Source organism: Pelmatolapia mariae, linkage group LG18 (genome assembly GCF_036321145.2).
Source record: "Pelmatolapia mariae isolate MD_Pm_ZW linkage group LG18, Pm_UMD_F_2, whole genome shotgun sequence".
Lineage (NCBI taxonomy): Eukaryota > Metazoa > Chordata > Actinopteri > Cichliformes > Cichlidae > Pelmatolapia > Pelmatolapia mariae.
Window position 1 is genome coordinate 21,980,071 of NC_086243.1, and position 20,897 is coordinate 22,000,967.

The window sequence follows — 20,897 nt, forward strand, 5'->3', positions numbered from 1 at the left end:
CCTCGTCTGTTCCTCGGTCCTAGTCCGGCTATTGTTGTGTGTCTTTCGGGGCAACCCTGACCTATCAGCAGGCGGTGATTTCTGATATTTTAAACTGTTTTGCTCAGCGCCTCACCGCCATATTAAGTAGTCTTTGTCAGCTGGCGGCGTGTCCTCGCTTTGAGGGAATAATAATTTAAATATAAGGATCCCAGTGAAGGGCTCAGTGCTCGTGAAGTAGTTAATCGGTATGGGACAGACGGAAGACTGAGATTCCACGTTAGTAGAGTCTGCTTGTGTCTCCCGTTTCCACTTAAGGTTGTCGACGTGAAATTGAAAACGCTGGGGGAAAAAAAGGCTCACAGGACGCATGTAGCCGACCCACCACACTGCTACGGTCGCTTTTGAGGTAAGAAACGCTCGCCAACAACTCACATTTTACGTTGGAAGTAGATTCAGCAGGGCCTCGTTGTGTTTGTGACACTTGGAGAAAGTTGAGAAGGGACCAGAGGAGTTTCCTCGCTGTGTTACATTGTAGTAAAAGCACGTTTCATTATTAATCCGCGATTAAGACCCCAGTTTGGTTTGGTGGGGGGTCGGTCCTGTGTTGGAGAGGACAGCTGTTTGGAAAGGCTCCAAAACCGTCCTGGGACAAGGCGAGAGCAGAGTTGTAGCCATGATAAGAGGTATTATTTATTCATTTACATCTTGTAAATCTTTATTTCAACTATATATTTTGGTTCTTTTCATACAATAAAAGTTTACCACCCTGTCCCTATCTCTATGCCTCACCCAGTCTCCCTCTCCACACATGCATCAGCTGCTTTAGGCCTCAGCTGTGATGGGCCTTTTAATGCAAGGCACTCATCAGATTTTTCTAAATGGCAACATGTAATTTAAATTCTCCCCCCAACTTTGCTCTTGCGTGCTTTTATTGTGATAGTGCAGCTCTGTTCCTCAGACTTATACACACGTGTGTAAGATTTTCAGGCATGCTGCTGTATTGGATTGTGTATGTATCCTAACATTTACTGCCCCTGACTCTGCATGTGTCTGTCGGTGTGCTTATATACTCTGGTGCCACGGTAATCCCTCTGTTAGTACAGCCCCAGTTGGCTGGACAGTTGTGTCTCCTTCTCACACAGACACAAACACACACATATACACACACAGCTGGAATGGACAGGGCAGTTGGTAGAGGAGTGAGGAGCGCTAACAGGTGGTGTTGGCTGCGGTCCAGGAGCTTGAATTTTAACTGGGTTGAAGGATCCTTGCATACTCTTTGAGTGTCCTCATGGCACGAATGAGACTCTACACTGTCATTAAAGTTTGCTGATTAGAAGCCTCCAGTCTTTTGTGCCACAAGTGGAAAGGCTGAAGTCGTAAGGCAGCTCCACACATGTTGGCAATCTGAACAAATGTTTGGATTTTTGGTGAAAAATAAAAAAATAAAAGAGGAGAATTCACCGTGGGCAGAGGGAACAAGAAGAGCTCTTCTTTTTAATAGCTTGAAGATGGCTCTTTCTCTTTCCCAGCCTCACTCTAGCCTTTGACGGGCACAGCAGGTGGCCTCGACGGCATGAATGGATTCGGAAGGAAGTTCATCTCCTAGCTCCCCGACAGTCCCCTCCTCTCGCTGTGATTGGCAGAGATGGCAGGCTGCCCTGAAGATAAGACCGAGCTGGGCCTCAGAGAGTGTGCCAGGGCAATTACTGCGTTATGCTTTAGTAATGGGTTTTCAGGCCCCTGTTTATTTTCATTGCTCAGTGCTTGTGGCTGGCGTTAAAAACCAAGGCGATTAACTTTAATATTATGCAATGGCTTTATCTTTATTAGAATGAGCAGTTTGGCTGTAGAAATAATGTTTACTTATGCATATTGCACATGCTCAGTAATAACTTTTTTTATGGTGCTGAAAAGATCAATGGAAAAACAAATTAGCAAGGCTGGAGTGATTGATGAACTAATCTGAAGAATCTATAAAAAGAAAATACTGAAAGATTGCTGGTTTAAACTTTTCAAATGTGAGGGTTTTTTTTCTGCATTTGTCTAATTTACACCACTATGGCTCAATTTTTTTTTTGATTTTTGTTTTCAGTATCCAAAAAGTTGAAAAACAACTCATGTTTAAGGATTTCCAGCTGATAGGGTTGATCCACTACCCGGATCACATAACCATTAGGAAATTGGTGTACGTTTTCATCTATTCTTGGATATAGAGTATAAACATGCTTCTCTCTGTAAATGGTAAATGGCCTGTATTTATATAGCGCTTTACTAGTCCCTAAGGACCCCAAAGCGCTTTACATATCCAGTCATCCACCCATTCACACACTGGTGATGGCAAGCTACGTTGTAGCCACAGCCACCCTGGGGCGCACTGACAGAGGCGAGGCTGCCGGACACTGGCGCCACCGGTCCCTCTGACCACCACCAGTAGGCAACGGGTGAAGTGTCTTGCCCAAGGACACAACGGCCGAGACTGTCCAAGCCGGGGCTCGAATCGGCAACCTTCCAATTACAAGGCGAACTCCCAACTCTTGAGCCATGATCGCCCCTAATTGTACCTGCTCTAATAATCTGTATTTGAGTATTTCAATACAAAGGTTTTTCTTTATGCAATGTTCCAAATAGGGCTTCAGTCTATATTTGTCTCTATAAGTTGTGAATTAGTGGTCAGTACTGCTCTGAGCCAAGTTTCACTCTCTGGTCACTTCCATGTTATTGTTGTCAGATGACATTTGCATTTAATAAACATTAATGCCTTTTTTATTTGAAATGAATAATAATGTCCTTCCTGAGTTATGACCAGTTTGTTTAACCAGGATCTCCATTAGCAGCATTAGATCCATTAGATCAGCCTCAGGCTTAGCTATTTTTAGCTTAGCTATTTATCCTGGGGTCCCTACACACAGAATCCAACAATCGCAACATACAAACAAAACAAGCAGGTTCTTTGTATAAAAAGAACATTTTAATTTTAACAACTAACTTATATCTTTTGCTTTGGTTCCAAGATCAGGGCTTTAAGTTTGCATTCATATTCACACAGTATATATACATCCTGTCTCCATCAGCTGTCTTCATTATCCATTTGTTAATACTGCATTAACAGATATTTAAACTGATTTAACTTGTGAGAACATTGCCGTTCACATCATGCAGATTCATTTTGAGCTATTTGTAAGTTATTTATTCCTTTTGTTGAAGCACTGGAACAGATCACACTAATGCATTTTATAACCTCTTGTGTCATTAATTTTAAAGCTCTTCTAATGACTGACAAACCTCCACCTGTTTTACTTACATTATTATCAGACTATGTTAATTTACAATCCACCATTATATCAAATAGTTTTGTCTCCTGCATTTCTTCGATAGGAACATTCTTAACACTCAGTTGGTAACATTTAACACCAGTTTATTATCTGTCACACAATCTTCTACAGCCTTCAACTCCTCATTACGTGTTTCCTTTAACTTATCGGTTGAGGCTATAAATACACATACTCTTGAGTCATCAGCATATATAGCAATCTGAGCCTATTTTAATATGATCATTAATAAAAAGACAAAATAATAATGGTCCCAAACAGCTACCTTGGTTACTCCACACGTTACATGTCTTGTCTTTGACAGACCATTAAAATAAATAATCTGCCTACAATTTCCCAGACAAAAGTTATGTTATAGCTCAAATGAGTTTGCTGACCTGGAAGCAGTACATATGTTATCACTGCAAGATAACATCAAGTATTATTCAGACATTTACAGCTACCATCTGAGCCTTTCAGTGACAAAAACAGCACTTTTAGTCTGGCATGGACAGTTGTCCAGTGGGATTACATTGCAGTCGTTTCATAGTTACCCATTATAGCAATCTCAATCACTACCAATGCAAACAGTTGTGATCCAACAAGATTGGAACCAGTTAGAAAAAACCTGGTTTATACAATGTTGATAAGCCTGTAAGCTACCAGAATACTTTGCCTTAAAAAAGCTGTCAGAAACAGAGACTGAATGATGAAAACCTTTGCTGATAGCTTTCCGTACTTGAGTGTTTTTTATATTTTGACTTACACTCTATTCTGGCTTACATATTCTGACTTAATATACAAAGTCTTACACTCTGAAAAAATACACCCTCTGTTGAGCTCCGGTCTCTGGTATACACCCTACAAGCCCAGTCTGCGTCACAGAAATGTCCCAAGTGACTGCAAAGTTTGCAAAAGGCAGTTGTGTAAGGGTCAAAGTCTTCTCCAAAGTTGCGTCATTCGCGATCTGTCACCTCAGTAGCCAGAGTAAGGAGCTTCATCTCACAGGACATAATGCATGAATATCGCATTTATACAGAGCTGTACTGAACCATTTTTCTGAGAGCAGACACGCTGGAATTTGTTTTGTTTCTTTTTTTTCAAAAAAAGCCCTCAAATAATTAAAACCATTTTGTCCATTAGGATTGAGTTTGTTTTCTTTTCATTTGACTGATCTGAGATTTAACATGACGTTTTCTTTTCCCTGTTTTTGCTTAGTTAGTCTGCTTACAATTTCTGCCTGATATCCGCATCAAATTGCTATACTGACTGTATAACTGGTTATCTCTTGTGTGGTAGCTCGCTGACTCATGCCATTATAACAAGTATAAGGCTAACAGTTTGAATGCTGGAATTTTTCTTCGTTTGAATGTTGATGCATGCCAGCCGCAGCAAATAGCTTCCCGCCTGTAGTGCAGCTTCATTGTTGTATTTTCCCCTCTGGGAAGCAGCAGCCTGTGTCTCCTTAATCTGCATCAGCATCACTGGTAGTCTGGCACATAGCCTTGCATGTCGCATGTCCCTGGATAGAGTCTATTGCCAGCATTTGTTTGAACACATACCAGTCGCTGGGAGTAAAGTTATTCATAAATATGCGTTGGAGTATCTGGATAAGTATATTTCCTTTTCTTCTGTTATTCCACACAGTGGTGGTTGTTTGAAGTGCAATGCAACTAATCAGTATTGTCATTCTTTATTATTGAACCATTTGTTTTCTAAATTAACATATTTTTCATTTCTGTAAATGGTCCATTTGATCTGAAGGAAGATCAATAAAATTTAATGAACGTGAAGGTTTATGGTAAATATAAAAAAATATAAAATAACACACAAAAAATCCTCGAACATGATTTATAACGCATCAGCATTATTAAGGTCACTTTATTGATCATGTTTGATGCAAGCTGTGATGTCACCACAGCTCAGTCACCACGTATACAGCCGCTGAGGGTGTGCCATACTCACTGTAGTGTTCTTCTGAATGATGGGTGTCGCCACTCAGACTTCTATACAGCATAAGTGCTGGTCTAGGAGTAGAAAATGTCAAAAAAGACAAGCAAAGAAAATCAGAGTTTGTTTTTTTTTCCTTTAAAGTATTCTCCGGAAAGTCTGATCTTCTCTGGAAATCAGAGGTTCTGTGCTATCGCTGAGGTGGTGGTTAAAAACAACACGACCAGCTGGAACAACAACAAAGCGTGGCACGCACCAGCGGATGTGGGGCCACCCTTTGTGGCGCTGTTTGCGGGGCCAACATCAGTGGGTAGTTTATTTCAGACAACATTTAATGATAGGCGAGACCACCACAGCTATCATCTGCCAGCAAGTGACACTTGTCAAAATAACTTGTCTGGATACAGTCTATAAAAGAAGCTACTTTTAACTGCTCGCTTATTCACAAAGGATCACCACAGCAGGCAACTCTGTATGTTTGATTTGGCAGATTTTTTTCCTTTACGCTTGATGCCCTTCCTGGTCCAACTGGAATAATTTCCAGTTCTTACCTAAAAGGAATTTACAGGTTACAAATCTACAGGAAGTTTGGCAAGTAACCACAACAGCTTTTGCTAATGCAAACTAGGACTGCAACTAATGATTATTTTGGTAGTCGACTAATGTGCCAATTTTTCTTCGATTAGTCGATTAGTCAACGATTGTTTCAATAACTCTTATCTCCACTTCCTGTGGGCAAACCTCCTGCTCCAATCTCCAGTACCTCACTTCCTCAAGTCTGCTCACCTGTGAATGTCACCCTGTTGTCTTGTCCCGCAGCAAATTAAAATAATGACTCACGAAACATTTGAATTTGAAAATGTAAAAATAATCTAATGTAATTGTAACATTTCTCAATAGGACATGGCTAATTCTAATTCTACTATGATTGCATTCTCTTTAACGACAATAAAAATATAGTTCAGATTACAGGTTTAGCAGTATTACTGCTGTTTGCAAGCACTGCTTCCATCTTGGATGGTGATGTCCGTGTTGGTAGGGTGTCTTTGAATTTTCAGGTTGGAAGTTTTGGGGGATTGTTCCAGTTGAATATTCTAACTCATAATGCCATAGATCATAGGCTCGTTACATGATATGATGTTGCCCACACCTATGCTGACGTGTAGTGCACAACTTTTTAATTACTGTGGTTGTTCCAAGTGGTGCCAGTTGATAGACTTTTTTTTTTTAAATGCCAAGATTATTATGTTTTTTTCATTCTTGTGTCTATTTGTATTTGTCTATTCCTGTTGTACTTATTTTTTTTTACAATCTCTTCTATTCCAATAGTTTTAGTAATCTGCCTTCAGGAATCTGCTAACATTTGTAAGCCCTTATATTGATACTACGATTAGTGTTCTTTATACTGAGGTGATGATTGTTATTCTCTTACTGATAATTTTAAAAAACTGGCAAAAAACTAGCCAGAATTGAATAAGAGGTGCTGAACAGGCTAATCACAATAGTTGAGGGCTGCGCTGACCTGACGTGTAATTACGTTTCTCTATAGGAGCGTGTCAGGTTACAGCATAGGGTTCAGAGGGTTTTGTGGTTATGTCATAGGTCACAACGTAGATTTCACGCTGTAGCAAAACTTGAGCATAGCTCTTTTGCTAGCTGCTCCTGTTGTTGAACTGTAGAACAAATAGTTCTGCCTGTAAAGCAGTGCAGTGTCGCTGATTATCTAGTAAAACTTTTTGAAACAGGATCAGACCGATGCCAGATCAGCATGCCCAGTTTTGTCAAAATCACTGTTATGTTATGTTTTTGAGAAACTATGGGACTAAGACTTCCTTTGTGAGCTGACAAAATACTCCCATTTCTTAAATAAAAAAAATTATAGCTCAGCTTCACAAAAAATTGAGTTTTTAAGAATGTATAGTTTGCACAGGGCAATAACACAATGGTAACATGCACTATACATTATCCATCTTAAATCAGATCATGACCCAAATCACTGTATGGGCTTGAGGCACCATTTACCGTGCCCCCTTGGAACCACCAGAAAAATGGCACATTTCTTTCAGCTAATCTCATTGTGTGTATAACAGCCTCATTTAGGAAGCCATCTGAGAGAAGATACAGTAATCTGCCTGTAATTTGATTTGCTGTGAAGGCGATTTAAGCTGTCATTGCTGTTGGCAGATTTGTCACACTGGAGAAAACACGTAGTAATATTTATCTTTGTGACATGCATTATCGGGCTTTTTTTTTTCCTTTTTCAAAACTGCAGTTGATGTATAGTTCAATGATTTGGCTAAGCTGTTGTAATGATACCATTTTCTATTCATGCCAGCTGTACTTGTAAATGTTTGTCTATGAGGCCATCTGGTTGTTTTGAATATTTAATTGGAGCATTTGATTGATAGTTGGGTGTTGGGTGCCACTGTAAGAACAGTTCTGGGCCCTTATAAGCTTTTGTGCTGCTGGTGTTTTAGGAATATGCATGGGATCGTATAGTTCGGGGGATTGTGAGTGTGATGTGCTCTGTGGGGGAGCACCACAAAATCCTTTCTCTTTGTCCATAACAAAAGGTGGGGGCAGACAAAAGAGAAAGCCAGAGGGAGAGGTGAAGTTTCTGCCTTTCTCAGAGCACATTTCCCAGTTTTAAGTCTTAAAGAAAAACTGGGTGGTTCATTTGTTACGTGCCCCCCCCCCCCAAAAAAAAAAAAAAAAGAAAAATAGAAAACTGAACCAGAATATGATGGACAACTCCAATGATGTTGGGGCATATTTTGATATGGACAGTAGAAAAGCCAGTGCCAGTTCTAAAGGAATCACATTCCACATGTTTTTAAGGCATCGTTGAAGATTTGTATTTGATAAGTTGCTGCTGTGTTATGTCTAGATTCTGCTTCAGGCCAATTCTTGAGATCTAAAGTGAAACTTGTGGCTGTTGAGCCAGTTTGACATTTGGGCTTGCTCAGGCTTGTTATCCATCCATTACTGTCTTAGAGCGCAAATAATATGAAATCATAATGGTGTAAACAGCAAAGGTTGTTTAAACATATCTGTGACTTTGGGAACAAAACGGGAGTCTTCACAAGAAAAAAGCCATGCTTTTGTCTGGATTTTTTTAAATCTGTAAAACATTTTTATGTTGATACAGTGATCCATACTGAGTCAACTTGATTTGGTCTTCATCTTTCCAGTTATTGACCCTTCATCTTAAAGCAGATAGGCCACTTACATTCTTCTTCATCAGTTTTTATGCTATTAGCGGCAGGCTAGAGTGCCGCTTCCAAAACAAACAGAATTTTGGATGTTTTTTCAGAAATGTTTTCACAGATTTGTTCCAGGTCAACTCTAAGGTTCTGCACGTTGTGTATCGGACAGATGAAGCAGCACGTTTTGAAAAAAGGTGGGAAAGTGAAACAATAGACCAAAAAGGTTGTGCAATGGGGAAAAAAGTATAACAAATTAGATAATGATACGTTAGTCATAGTTTCTGTCAACAACCATTTTTTCCCCTAACTAAAACAAGAGGATAACTAAATAAAAACTAATGCACATGGACAAAAAATATAATGTAATGTATCAAGACTTGTCAAGGCCAACATGTTCTGGAGAGATGAGATCCAAACAGAACTAATTAAGTGTTGTAGAAAGGCGGGACGAGTTTGGAATGGATCCAATCAGAAGTAACCTCCTTGTGCAGTAAGGTTAGATGTGGTCATGTGATCCGCCCCCCCTCCCCAGCTAACACGGTGGGATGGGGGTGTTCAGCTAACGCCCACGCTTCCCATTTCTCATGAAAATGTGACAAAATGCCAACGAAAATAAGATTTCCTAGTATTTAGCAAATCTGACTGGTAAAATCTGACTTTTACTTCTTTACTTACTCTTGTGATTAAGAGTTGTGCAACAGTTTGATGTTGTGTTATATATATATGTTGTGTTTTATGATTGAGAAGGAACCCAGAGCTTCCAGAGAAAAACCACAGAAGTGGGGAGTATATGCAAGCGCGTCATCAATGTTCAAAAGCCAGTATTGATAAGTTATGGAGGCGCATTAGTGCACATGGCATCTTTGTACATCTGTGAAGGCTCCATTATTGCTAAACAAAATCATGGGCATCATAAAAGAGAGGCATGTGACTTTAAATGTGAGTTATGTTTTTGTTGGTAGAAAGTCAGTAAGTGTTTGGGGGGTTTTTTGTTTTGTTTTTTATAATCTATTTTGGGTGAATATGTCTTGGTAACCAATGAAGTGCCCAGAGCTGGTTCGAGATATTTGCCAAACTGAGAGGCTTGCATTTGAAGGACTTCGACGATATAGGTTTTCCGAGCAGCTTATTCTGCCAATTGTGTGGTTTCTTTTTCAGGAAAGGCCTTAGAAGATGATGTCATTCATTACAAAAACACAACTCCATAGCGGAGCAGGCTGAGTGCTGAACTGACCGGCTCAGATCCATCACACATTAGAAACATTTAGAGCATTAAAGGGGAGGCCTAAGCTGCAAATGTACATCTTGGTGGCATCAAAATAAAAATCATTGTTCCCATAAAATCCACTTGGACCTGTTTTTTTTTTTTTTTGTTTTGTTTTGTTTTTTGGTCAGCTTGCTAGCAGTATAGAGTTTCTGCATTGAAACACCTGCGTAAGTATTCTGTTATACTAGTAATTTAGTAGACAAATTTAAAAAAAAAAATAATAATCTGGAGAATATCATTTTCTATCCCAGCATATTTGGTTTTCCAAAACAGTTTTCTAATGTATTTTTTTTGTTGCATTTTATAATAACCGACTTTTAACTAATTGCCAGTCGTAGTGCTGCCGTGCCCACACAGCTCACATGCTGCTGTCACCAGCTGGTTATCTCGTCTGTGCTAAAACTTCTGTTAGCTAGACCTCCTTCTGCGGAGGATGTCTGGATTCTGAAAAGCAGCTGACTCATCCTCATGATTTCTAGTAATATATTTCATTATAATTGTCATATTTGCATTTGATTTCTTCTAACATTGTTGCTCTAGACACATAAATAGAATTTAACTGCAATTTAACTACAGTACAGTATAAATATAAATATTGATTGTTTCAGGCCTGATTCTTCTGGCTCAGCATTAGCTTTCCGTGAGTCCTGTTTATTTGTTCCGAGAAAGTCCGTGCACCATTTATTCATATAAATGGATCGATGTGATGGTTGACAAACAGGAAGTTTGAATTGCTGTGTTGCTGTGGTTGTAACACAGCAATTCACAATCCGAGAAGTGATTTTTTGGTCCCAGTTTAATGAAACAAATTGGGCGTCTGATGTCTTTTGCTTGCTTTGTTGTTTATTGTTGCTGTCGACCTTTAGCTGGATTTTAAATAGAAAGGCTCAAAGGGTTAACAGCAGTAACGCTGTAGGTCTCAGTGCAGTGTAGCTTTTGATTTTGTTGCTGATATAATCGCTGCCTTGCTGCTTGCACATTGCGATTGAGATCAGGCTGTGTCGGGCTCCTTTGGCGCTATTCCCAACAGTCGGCATGTTTTCAATCTTTTATTTACTCTGTGGTGCAGAGCTGCGCTGAGCTACACACAAAGAGAAATGTGCAGTCGTTTTGTTAGGGCTCATTTATTCATAGAGAACAACAAACGGGCCGAGCAGGGGATTTGTGCTGCAGTTTCTTTGTCGGGTGTTTTGTTACTTAATGGGAGGTGACTGCTGAACAGTGTTTCTTTAGCTTCAAGGCCACTTAACCTTAGAGCCAAAGCTGAGAGCCACCAAAGCTACAGCCTAACCTCTTAGCACAGAAGAATAACTTCACCTGACTCAGCCGCTCACATATTAAGTGCTATAATCCTTAACTAGCTTCAGAACAAAGATACTAATTCAAATTGGAACATTAAAAGAGGATTTGATGTACTTATATAACCCTTAATTAGGCCTAAATTGTGATATGTTTAGGGCTATTATTATTTTTTTTCGTTTACAGAGATACTGAAGTTTATTCAGGCTTTTGAAAGGCTGCAATTTCCAAATTACAAGATTCACACTTTTAGTGATAACTTGCACAGCTAATGTCTTAACAAGCTGGAGGAGAAAAAAAAGTTCACTTAAAGTTCAGTCAGCCGGTCGTGTTCCTCGCAAATGTAGTCAACTGTAGCTAATTAACTGAAACGCTGCAAGCTTGCAAAAGTTTCTTTAGTCAGAAGTACCACTTTTGTTCCATTTTAATGACTGAAGAACACTTTGTGAAGCTGAGTGAAAGAACAGCAATTTGCACATAGTTATCAGATTTCAAGTGTCTTCAAACCGCATCATGTGGTCTGGAATACAAAGATAGCGTTGCAGTAGAGAACAACTGGAAATCCTCATATCTGAGACACTGAAAACTTTTGTGAATTTTTTTGGCTTCAGATACGGTATAAACAATGAAACCATTATATTAATGTTACAGATTTGATAAACACACTATTAAAACATTTACAGCCCGTGCAGCCGTAGGTCACACACCAATGAAAAAGTTTACCCATGTGATTTAAGCCAACCAAAACCGAAAACAAGGCAAAACACTCAACCGTAATCCAGCATTTGAACACACATTATCTTTTTTTTCTTTGACGTTTGAATGACAAGTTAAAAGTAAAATCAGCGACTAAAGCTAGAGATGCTTCGATCCAGCTTTTTTTCAATTTCCCACCCAGTACCAGTTACATTGGCTTTTAGTACCTACGAACATGACGTGATAGTTTTAAATTGATGAACTGTAGGTCTCACTGTGAGGAAGGGACTGTGACTCATTCTTTTATGGCGTGCACTGAACCAGTGTCCTTCTACCTTCTCCCTCAGTCTCTCTGACCGAGCGTGATGAGAGCAAAGTGTGACGGAAAAACAACCATGATCTCATATCTTCATTCATGCCAACTCACTATGGCCACAGCTCTGCCGTTTACCATTGATCCCTAACAGAAGTATTGTTAGTATTATCAGAAAGTATATGCAACTATACAGTAACATTGTACACTGTAGATTATATAAACAATTATCCATTTATAATGACATATTATAAAAAGCAGTACTTTTGGATACGTGTGGTTAAATAATTATAAACAACTTATAATGATGTATAAATAGATATAACATCTTTTTTATGAAGCTGAATCTGTGTATTAGATTGGCATATTTATTTATACCATATAAATATATTATAGATTGCATAATCAAAACAGTTATATAAAATGAGATGGATAGTGTTTGGAATTAATGAGCATTTGCTTCCTCCTACTCCTTTTGGAGAGGGTAGTGATTAGATTATGTTTTTGTGAATATGATGGCTTTGTGTTTTTTGTGTGTTATCACATATTATTTATGTGTGAATTGAAGATTTGACTGATTGAAAATGTAGTTTTTCACAAGTAATTTTATCTCCACCAAGTGCTCACTTTAATTTTATTGGTAGATTGATTAAACCCGTAACAGTTGTATGCAAATCCTTTCAGCATTAACGGTATCATAAGGGATGAGTGCACACTTCAGCTATTCTGTTACAAATACCAATGTGACCCTTCACTTACGGGCACTTGAAACTAATGTTGTAACATTTTACAAATGCCAGGATATGAGTCACTGAAACTGGAGCAATCTTGGAGTTGAGCATCCATCTGCTGTGTAGTGGCAGCTTGTTTCACTCTGCTGCCACGCGCATGTGCGCGCGCACATGCACTCGGCCGGCATACACACAAGTACTGACATAGAGGTCAAAGGTGAGAAAAATTAGTAAACAGAGCAGGCACTGTAGAGGATGCTGTCAACCCTTGACAACACACACGAGCTCCCACACTCAAACACCGAATATGTTTCTTTGCGATCACACACTCTCCTAATTTGAGCCCAGATCATACGCTGTGCAGACTAGACTGCTAAACTGCCAAGTACATGCTTTTATATATCTTTATCCCAGCATGCATTTCATGCACAATGCGAGCATCCAGTTTACTGCTCCAGGGCAGGTGTGGTTGGTATGCTTGCACTGAGTACAGTCATTGAAAAGTTCCTTTTTGGGGCTTATTGGGAACTTATTCTGAAGATATGAGCCAAAATATTACTTTTTTCAAATATCCCATAATGTGACTGTATAAACAGATACAGGTCCTCACAATTTGAGTAATCCCTGGGCCACACACACACACACACACACACACACACACACTACTAACTCACTGAGTCATGTGTATCAGTAAGCCTGGGAGGGAAGAACACCAGCTCTGAATGCCAAAGGGCTTTTTCTCCCTTTCAAATCTGTGTCAGTGTAGTGTGAACACAGGGGAGAGTTGCCCGTAGACTGGAATCGTTTCTTGCTGTGCAGCCTTGAGAGGTTTTGTCGGGACTTGTAAAGTCACGTGAGGTCACTCGTTGTTTTCTGTATGCTAGAGTCAGGCTGAAACCCTCCAAAATGCTTTAGGCTAATGATGAACAATATAGTAGTTTCTGTTCATTTGTGTCATTCAAGTTCAGCCCTCATGACAAAGCTTATTATCAAGTCAACGTTTATGGTGTTTAGCATAAATTTCTTTAATCCAGCGAGACATGATGGTGGCTCATGTTACAGATATTTTTCACAGATTAGTACTTTGTTTTTGTTTGTTTTTTAAATTTGCCTTATTTGGACACATTTTTTTGAAATTATATCATTTGCATTTCATATTTTATAGTTAAACAGCACTGCATTTACACCACAAGGGTGACAAAAGCATCTTTAACCCAAAGCATCTTTCTTGGGCTACTGGTATCCTGGCATTTGATCGTCAAATCTTCCTCTTCCTCGCAGGCTTGACGATGGGTTGTGTCAGGAGTAAAGAGGACAAGGGCCCGGCTCTGAAGTACCGACCAGACAACTCAAATGCCACTCCGGCCAGCTCGCTCCTGGGCCACTATGGGCCCGAGCCTACAATGATGGGTCATTCACCTGCTATGAATGCTCACAACAACAGCTACAACAGTCATGCTGCTGGCCTCACACCCTTTGGCGGGACATCTTCAGTCATGACGCCTTTTGGCGGTGCCTCCACCTCCTTTACTTCAGTGGCTGTGAACAGTCCCTTTCCCAGCGTCATCTCAGGTCAGTTTGTGATGAATCAACATATTCTGTATTCATAGATTTATGTATTAGAGAAGCTATAAATGAATTACTTGAACAGCTTTCCTTTCTATTGTGTGATGCACAAACTGTTATACAACTTTAGAATAAACTCAGTTGATCATTTGTTATGCAGAGGACGTTATAAGCAGCAGATGTTATGCAAATGAGACATTTGAAACGAGTCAGCCAAAACATCATTGCTGAACAGAAACCCAAAATAGGTCTGTATTATGGGAAGCAATGCAGAGGCATGGCCTCTCCTGAGCCAAGAAAAACAATAACATGGACTGGATTGAGTGGCTTTAGTAAATGCAAATTGCATATTGAAAGTTTTTATTTCCTACACTAGTTAGACTTAGAATGACTTTAGAATTAAGGGTGTGTCGGTCATAGAATGACTCTGAGTGGATTTATGTTTAAATTATGCAGGAAATGTATGCAACAAAGCATAATGTTGCCTCCTAAAGCACGCACACATCCCTTATTTCCCTTCATGGCTCTTTCAGGAACGATGCTGTGGCCTGAGGGGCTCCTATAGATCTAATACAGCCCTTTTAATTTTCTCCCCAAGATAAACATATCTGAGTCCCGTTGTCTCGCTGCACTCCATCACTTGTCAGTTCCTTTTATTGTGAATAAAAAATTAAATGACCTCTGTTTAATTTGAGGTGATGCCACTCAGTTTGAGAACGCTAGGAGGAATATTCCGCTTCCCTGATGAATTCTTAAAAATAAATCAGGTGTATATGCAGACCAGCCTCTGGTGGTATAGCAAGGAAAATAAATATTTTAAACAATATTTCGCCGTGTTCTGCCATATTTCCATCTTACCTTTGTATTAATCTGTAATTTAAGGCTGTAACAAAGAGCGATTAAAATGAGTGTGTGTTTAGAGGAATCAGGCGTTTCAATTTCTCTCACTTTCAGGTGGCGTAACGTTTTTTGTAGCGTTGTACGACTACGAAGCGAGGACGGCAGACGATCTGTCTTTCAAAAAAGGGGATCGCTTTCAGATTATCAACAACACGTGAGTATATTTGCTTTTTACACTGACAAACTGCTAGGCGGATTTGTGTTTGTGTGTGTTTGTGTGTGTGTGTTTAATCCTTCAGTGTATTCAGGTCTGATATTAAGGCTGAGATCTGTCTGGGTTAATGGGTTCCTTTAATGGGCCATCTGTTTAGTGTCCATTGCTTTTCTCTTGCCAAAGAAAAACATGCATTTAAATTTATGACATTATACCAAAAAAAGGATGCTTATTATTGGCGCGTTGATGATAACTGAAGGTCAAGCTCATTAGAATATTGACAAACCAATTAGCTTTGTAAACCAATACCAATGCTCGTTTACTTCTTTTAATTTTATTTTGTGGATTTCTCAAGTCTTGAATTCGATAATCCGCAGCAGCTTTACCTTGTACCCCACATGTGCTGAGGTGTGAAAATAGGCAGCGTGCCAAGTGCTCTGCTCTTCTTGTTTGTCACGTTCCACGTCCCATCATACCACTGTGTGTGTTCACATTGCTTTTGCGGTGATGAAAATGCCATCTGCTTCTAGAGAAGAGGTGGGACGAGTACAGATTGGCTAAAGGTTTTCAGACAGATTCTCTCTTCCTTCACTTTTAATTTAAGCTCCACATCTGCTGTTAAACACACTAGTAATTGTGGCTACTTGCTTATTTTAGCGTTATAGAAAATTTTGATTCTTCTCCAATCAGTTTTAGTGTTTGTTTGTTTTTTTTTAAAAAATAATAGAAATGGCATATATAACATTATATAGGGCTTTGGAGTTGATGTAACGGCCCAATGTATTGTGGGACCGTGGCGCCGTATTTGCAGGCCAGGAATCAAAACAAGCACACTGTGTTGGAAGGACGATTGCTAGAACCATGCTTAAAAGCAGCTCAAAAGAAAAAGGACAGGATAGAGACCGATTGCGTCCTGATGCGAAGAGACGGTACTTGGAAAAAATAGAGTGCGTTTGTAATGTGGACCCGTATGAAATACGGCAGAGGAGTAGAAACTAGGGGTGGGTTTTAATAATCGATTCATCGATTAAAATTGATTCTGGCTTGGATAACGTGATATCGATTCATTAAAATCCTGAATCGATTTTTTTATATAAATGTATTTTGCCCAAAATTCCAGAATCTCAGGTGAAACGTCACAAAATTTCGACAACCACCAAACATTTAAAACGGTAAATGAGAGCAGGTACACGGCTTCTGCACAAAGACGCAAACACAAAGCGCGGACCCGCGGATCAGAATCAGTGAGATGTCGCCTTTCTTACCCGACGGCACGGACACAGTCTGGGCTGAAAGCCGACAGCTCACTGATTCTGATGCTTCGGCGGGTCCGTGCTTTGTGTTTACGCCCTTTTTGCGCTGATTCTAAAGCTGTTAGTTTGATCTCTCTCCAAACAATATTGACCGAACCAGCAGCAAAAGAAGATCCAAACTAAGCTTCACATAAACATCGTCATGGATTCCCTCTTACTTTTGCTGTTTTGCTTCCACCACAATAAAATCACACTTCATGCACAGCTCTCTCTCTCTTTCTCAGTGTACTTCAAGAACAGTTTCCCGTCTATCCCCAAAATCTGTTTTCTGCATTATTTGCTTGCTTGTTACGCACAAGACTACCGTTATTTACAGCGTTGTCGGCCGATGTTTTTTTTTTCCTTTTACTTACTTCCGAAAAGAAAACCTAATTTCTGCCGTTCAGTAGGCTTCTGAACAAATTTAAACGTTTTAAAATTATACAAAATGCAAAACGCTTAGCCCTGTGTCTAATAAAACCGCTGTAACGTCAGAGGTAACGTTCATAAGTTGATTAATGGTTTTCTTTCGTTTTTGATGTACTGCAGAATATTTTTATAAAATCCCAGGCCAGGAAAATCACCTTCATGTTTTTCTGTGTTTTATCTTCAGCTACTTTGACACAAAGGCATCTGCTGTGACGCTCACACCTTTGATAAAGTCTCAAAAGTGTCAGCTTCCTTTTTATAGATACAAAAATATGTAAATGTACTGATCTGAATTATAATATTTCTGACTGTCTGAGGCAAAAATTCCAAGATTCAAATCGAATCGAATCGAATCGAATTGAATCGAATCGCAGATCGAATCGATTCAGGACCTTGTGAATCGGAATCTAATCGATTCTAGAAATGAGTGACGATACCCAGCCCTAGTAGAAACCCCGAAGACCTACCGCCATTGCCCTACCCTGATACCTTCTCGTACCTTGTATGTGGAGTCAGCGCATATACGGCGAACCAGTTTCGGAATTATAAATCTCTGGAGGCGCACATCCAATTCACAAATGGTTGGGTTCAAGATTTGGCTGTTTTTAAGCCTCCACGTTTTGAGTACGTCATCATTCAGAAATAGGTAAGTCAGCTTGAGTACTGCGAGTAAAACGCGATTGATTTCCCCCCTCCCCCTGTACATTCAGATTAGACATTTATTAATGAACTGCACAATCTCCATATCATATTGTGTGTCAATAATTGTCACTTAAAGTCAGGATTTGTTTAATCCATTTCATAGGCTGCTTTGCCTGCAATAACGCCAAATAATTAGCAAAACGTAGTTCCTCAAATTCACTCATTAGGATGTTTGTTCTATTACCTCAGAGCGCATTGAAAATAAAACTAATAGGCTATAAAGAGCAATATGAACTTATATGAACTTACCGGAATGAAAATGTTTGGAGCACACCAACAGATATCTGGGGATAATAGAGAACTGGATATCAGGTTGTCTCACAGCTGCTATCCAGGCTTGGCGCCTTCGTTTGGTAACATCCAATACTTGAGATCCCACATGTTGCTTCCAGGAGGGGAAAGAATAAAAAGGTAGTCCATTTTCAAACTTATTCCCTTGTCGGTCGTTCGATCTAACATTACAACCGACCACACAGCAAGTACGACCCATAGCTGATGTTATCCGTGTGCTTTCGCTCCGCTCAATTGTTAGCGTTTTGTTTGGCCTGCAAATATGGCGCCTCAACCAAAAATCCTGGCCACGCCCCCTCCCACGATGTCATGCTCCAAAGCCTTATAATGTTATTGAGGCGTAATTTAACTTTTCCCTAACAAATTACTTTCCCATTTTCTGCCAGTGACTTCCCTCAAAAAGTAGTTCAGTCAGGACCACTTTCGTTAGGACTCAGTCACACAGACCTGGAAACCAGTCCATCGCCTCCCACGGCAACCTCTGATTGCTAAGGAAACTTGTGGTGATAGTGCAATTTCAAAAAGAACAATGCAAACTGGAAAAGATGAACTCTCACCATCAAAGTAAAAGCTGTGCCTCCCATCTGCAACTAAAACATTTCAAATGCAGGAAACTTTGAAGTCAAACAGCCTCTGTTCCTGCTTTATGCCACACATTTCAGTTTCACTATCACTTGCCGAGTAGTTTGAGTGTTTGCAGACAAGTCGCCCTCTTCCATGAAAACTACTAGCGACCAAATCAATTGCAAGAAAGTTTTTGGTGCAGCACCACATCTCTTTGTGAACGTTTTCACACTATCAGCCGCCTCCAACCGGTCAGGAATACATTTGCAGCTTATGGTTAGCAGTTGGTCGCCGACCAATCTGGTCTGTGTAACTGGGGCTTTAATTAAGTAATGCATGCAAAGGAAGAGCTGGGTTAAGGGTGGGTTCCAAATGGGTTTGCATCAACAGCAGTAACTGTAGGCGATCTTGAGTTATTTAAATAGTGCTTCCTGCTGAGGTTAGCTGTTATCAGCTGATCACAAGCTGAGCTTGACTTCCTGTTTTGACTAAATGCTTAATTTGTGGTCCTTGTGTCACATCACTAGTCTTTGTCAGTTGTTTGCAATTAAAATAAAGAAACTCAAACCCTTGAAATTAATTTTAAACATGTTTTTATCATCTGTACAAGTGATTTTTTTCTTTTTTTTACAAAAAAGCTAATATTAGTCATCATATATTAAATAATTTTGTATTCTTTATCTGTTCATTTAATACTATATATAATATATCAGTTATTTAGTTTCAGTTGATTTAAAAAAAAACAAAAAAACAACATTCAGCATCTGAACTCCACCCACATTTTGATGACTCAGACTGCTGACGTCTTTGGATGATGTATAATTCTACCTCTCTCTGTCGTTTTTTCCCCCCTTTGTATACTTTCATACCAGCTCCCTTTCTTTTGGAACAGGATGGGTTTTTTTAAGTCATACTTTTGTGTTTGTATTATGTGGTTCTGATTTCTAATTTACTTCTCTCTTCAGGGAAGGCGACTGGTGGGAGGCGCGCTCCATCAACACTGGACAGAAAGGTTATATCCCCAGTAACTATGTGGCTCCAGCAGACTCCATACAGGCTGAAGAGTAAGAACTCACACAATTACCTTTCCAAACATAGTATCTTTGCCTCTCTCCGTCATCCAAAAACTTTTATTTCAACGTCTTTTTTTTTTTTTTTGTCCCTTCTTGTTATTTTCCTGTTCCTCACCCAACTCAGTTTTCCTCTGATTAAGACAAAATGCTGCTGCTGGGTGGACACACACAATGTGACAAACCCATCATGTACACATGGCAGAGAGTCTAAACAATGAAGCCATGTATTGTCACAGGAGCCGATGGCATTCTCTTTTCTGTTCTTCTTGTGTGACAGAAACATTGTGCTGCTTTTACACAGTTGTGGCCTAGTTTCTCTTTTAGCTGTTGGCCATTTTCACATTTTCACTTATGTTTGAGGTTTAAACTGCTCATTTAAATTAAAAAAAAAAACACTGGGTAAACCTGCCCAACTTTTCCTTTAGCATGAAAAATAACTTACTGTGACTGAGTTTGCAGGATTTTAGTATATGAAGCAAAAAAAAACAAAAAACTCATTTCTGTGATTGAACTTCCCAAAGTAAGCCTTACAAATAAGAAAATTTAGATTTTTTTTTTTTTGTCATTTACTTCTGGGAGACAAGTGGAAAATGGAAAATATACCATGGAATGGCTGTTCCAGCAAATTCATCCCAGGGTCAGGCCGTGCGATGTTCAGAGAAATTGCAAACAAAGCCCAGACACTGTATACACAAACAGAACAAGTATGGCTTGTTTAGAAGGGATACCAGGTGAAGAAAAAAATGGCAGCACTGTTTAGGTTTGCAAAGTTGCATCTGAACAAACCACATGACTTCTGTACCAATGTTCTTTAGAGCGGTGAGCTAAAGTAGAGATATTTGGCTAAAGCGTCACGTTTGGTGAAAACCAAACACACCATATCAGAACAAACACACGTCATACCAGCTGCAAGCACGGTGGTGGAGGCGTGATGATTTGAGCTTTTTTTGCAGTCACAGGACCTGAAGGGTTTTATTATAACACAAGATTAACCAAACTGTGCATGTCCTCTGACTGGAGCCTTTTGTTTTGCTGAGCCAGCTAATTCAAAAAAAAGCCTCGTTTTCTTGAACCTCCTCTGTAGTAGACCCCTCAGTTCATCTTTCAGTCAATGAGTCAACCATGAATTCGTCTTTATATACCAAAATATTCTAGAGTCAGAAGCCATCTG

The 20,897-nt window shown here is 39.5% G+C and overlaps 1 protein-coding gene across 1 annotated transcript in view; it reads left to right on the forward strand.

Annotated features, from left to right (window-relative positions):
• The window catches only part of yes1 (YES proto-oncogene 1, Src family tyrosine kinase), a 34,256-nt gene continuing 13,359 nt past the window's right edge, over positions 1-20,897 (forward strand). The window contains exons 1-4 of the mRNA XM_063462894.1: positions 1-388; positions 14,037-14,327; positions 15,276-15,375; positions 19,619-19,717. Of these exons, the coding sequence (XP_063318964.1) occupies positions 14,045-14,327; positions 15,276-15,375; positions 19,619-19,717 (482 nt within the window). The 5' untranslated portion in view covers positions 1-388; positions 14,037-14,044. The remainder of the gene's footprint in view (positions 389-14,036; positions 14,328-15,275; positions 15,376-19,618; positions 19,718-20,897) is intronic.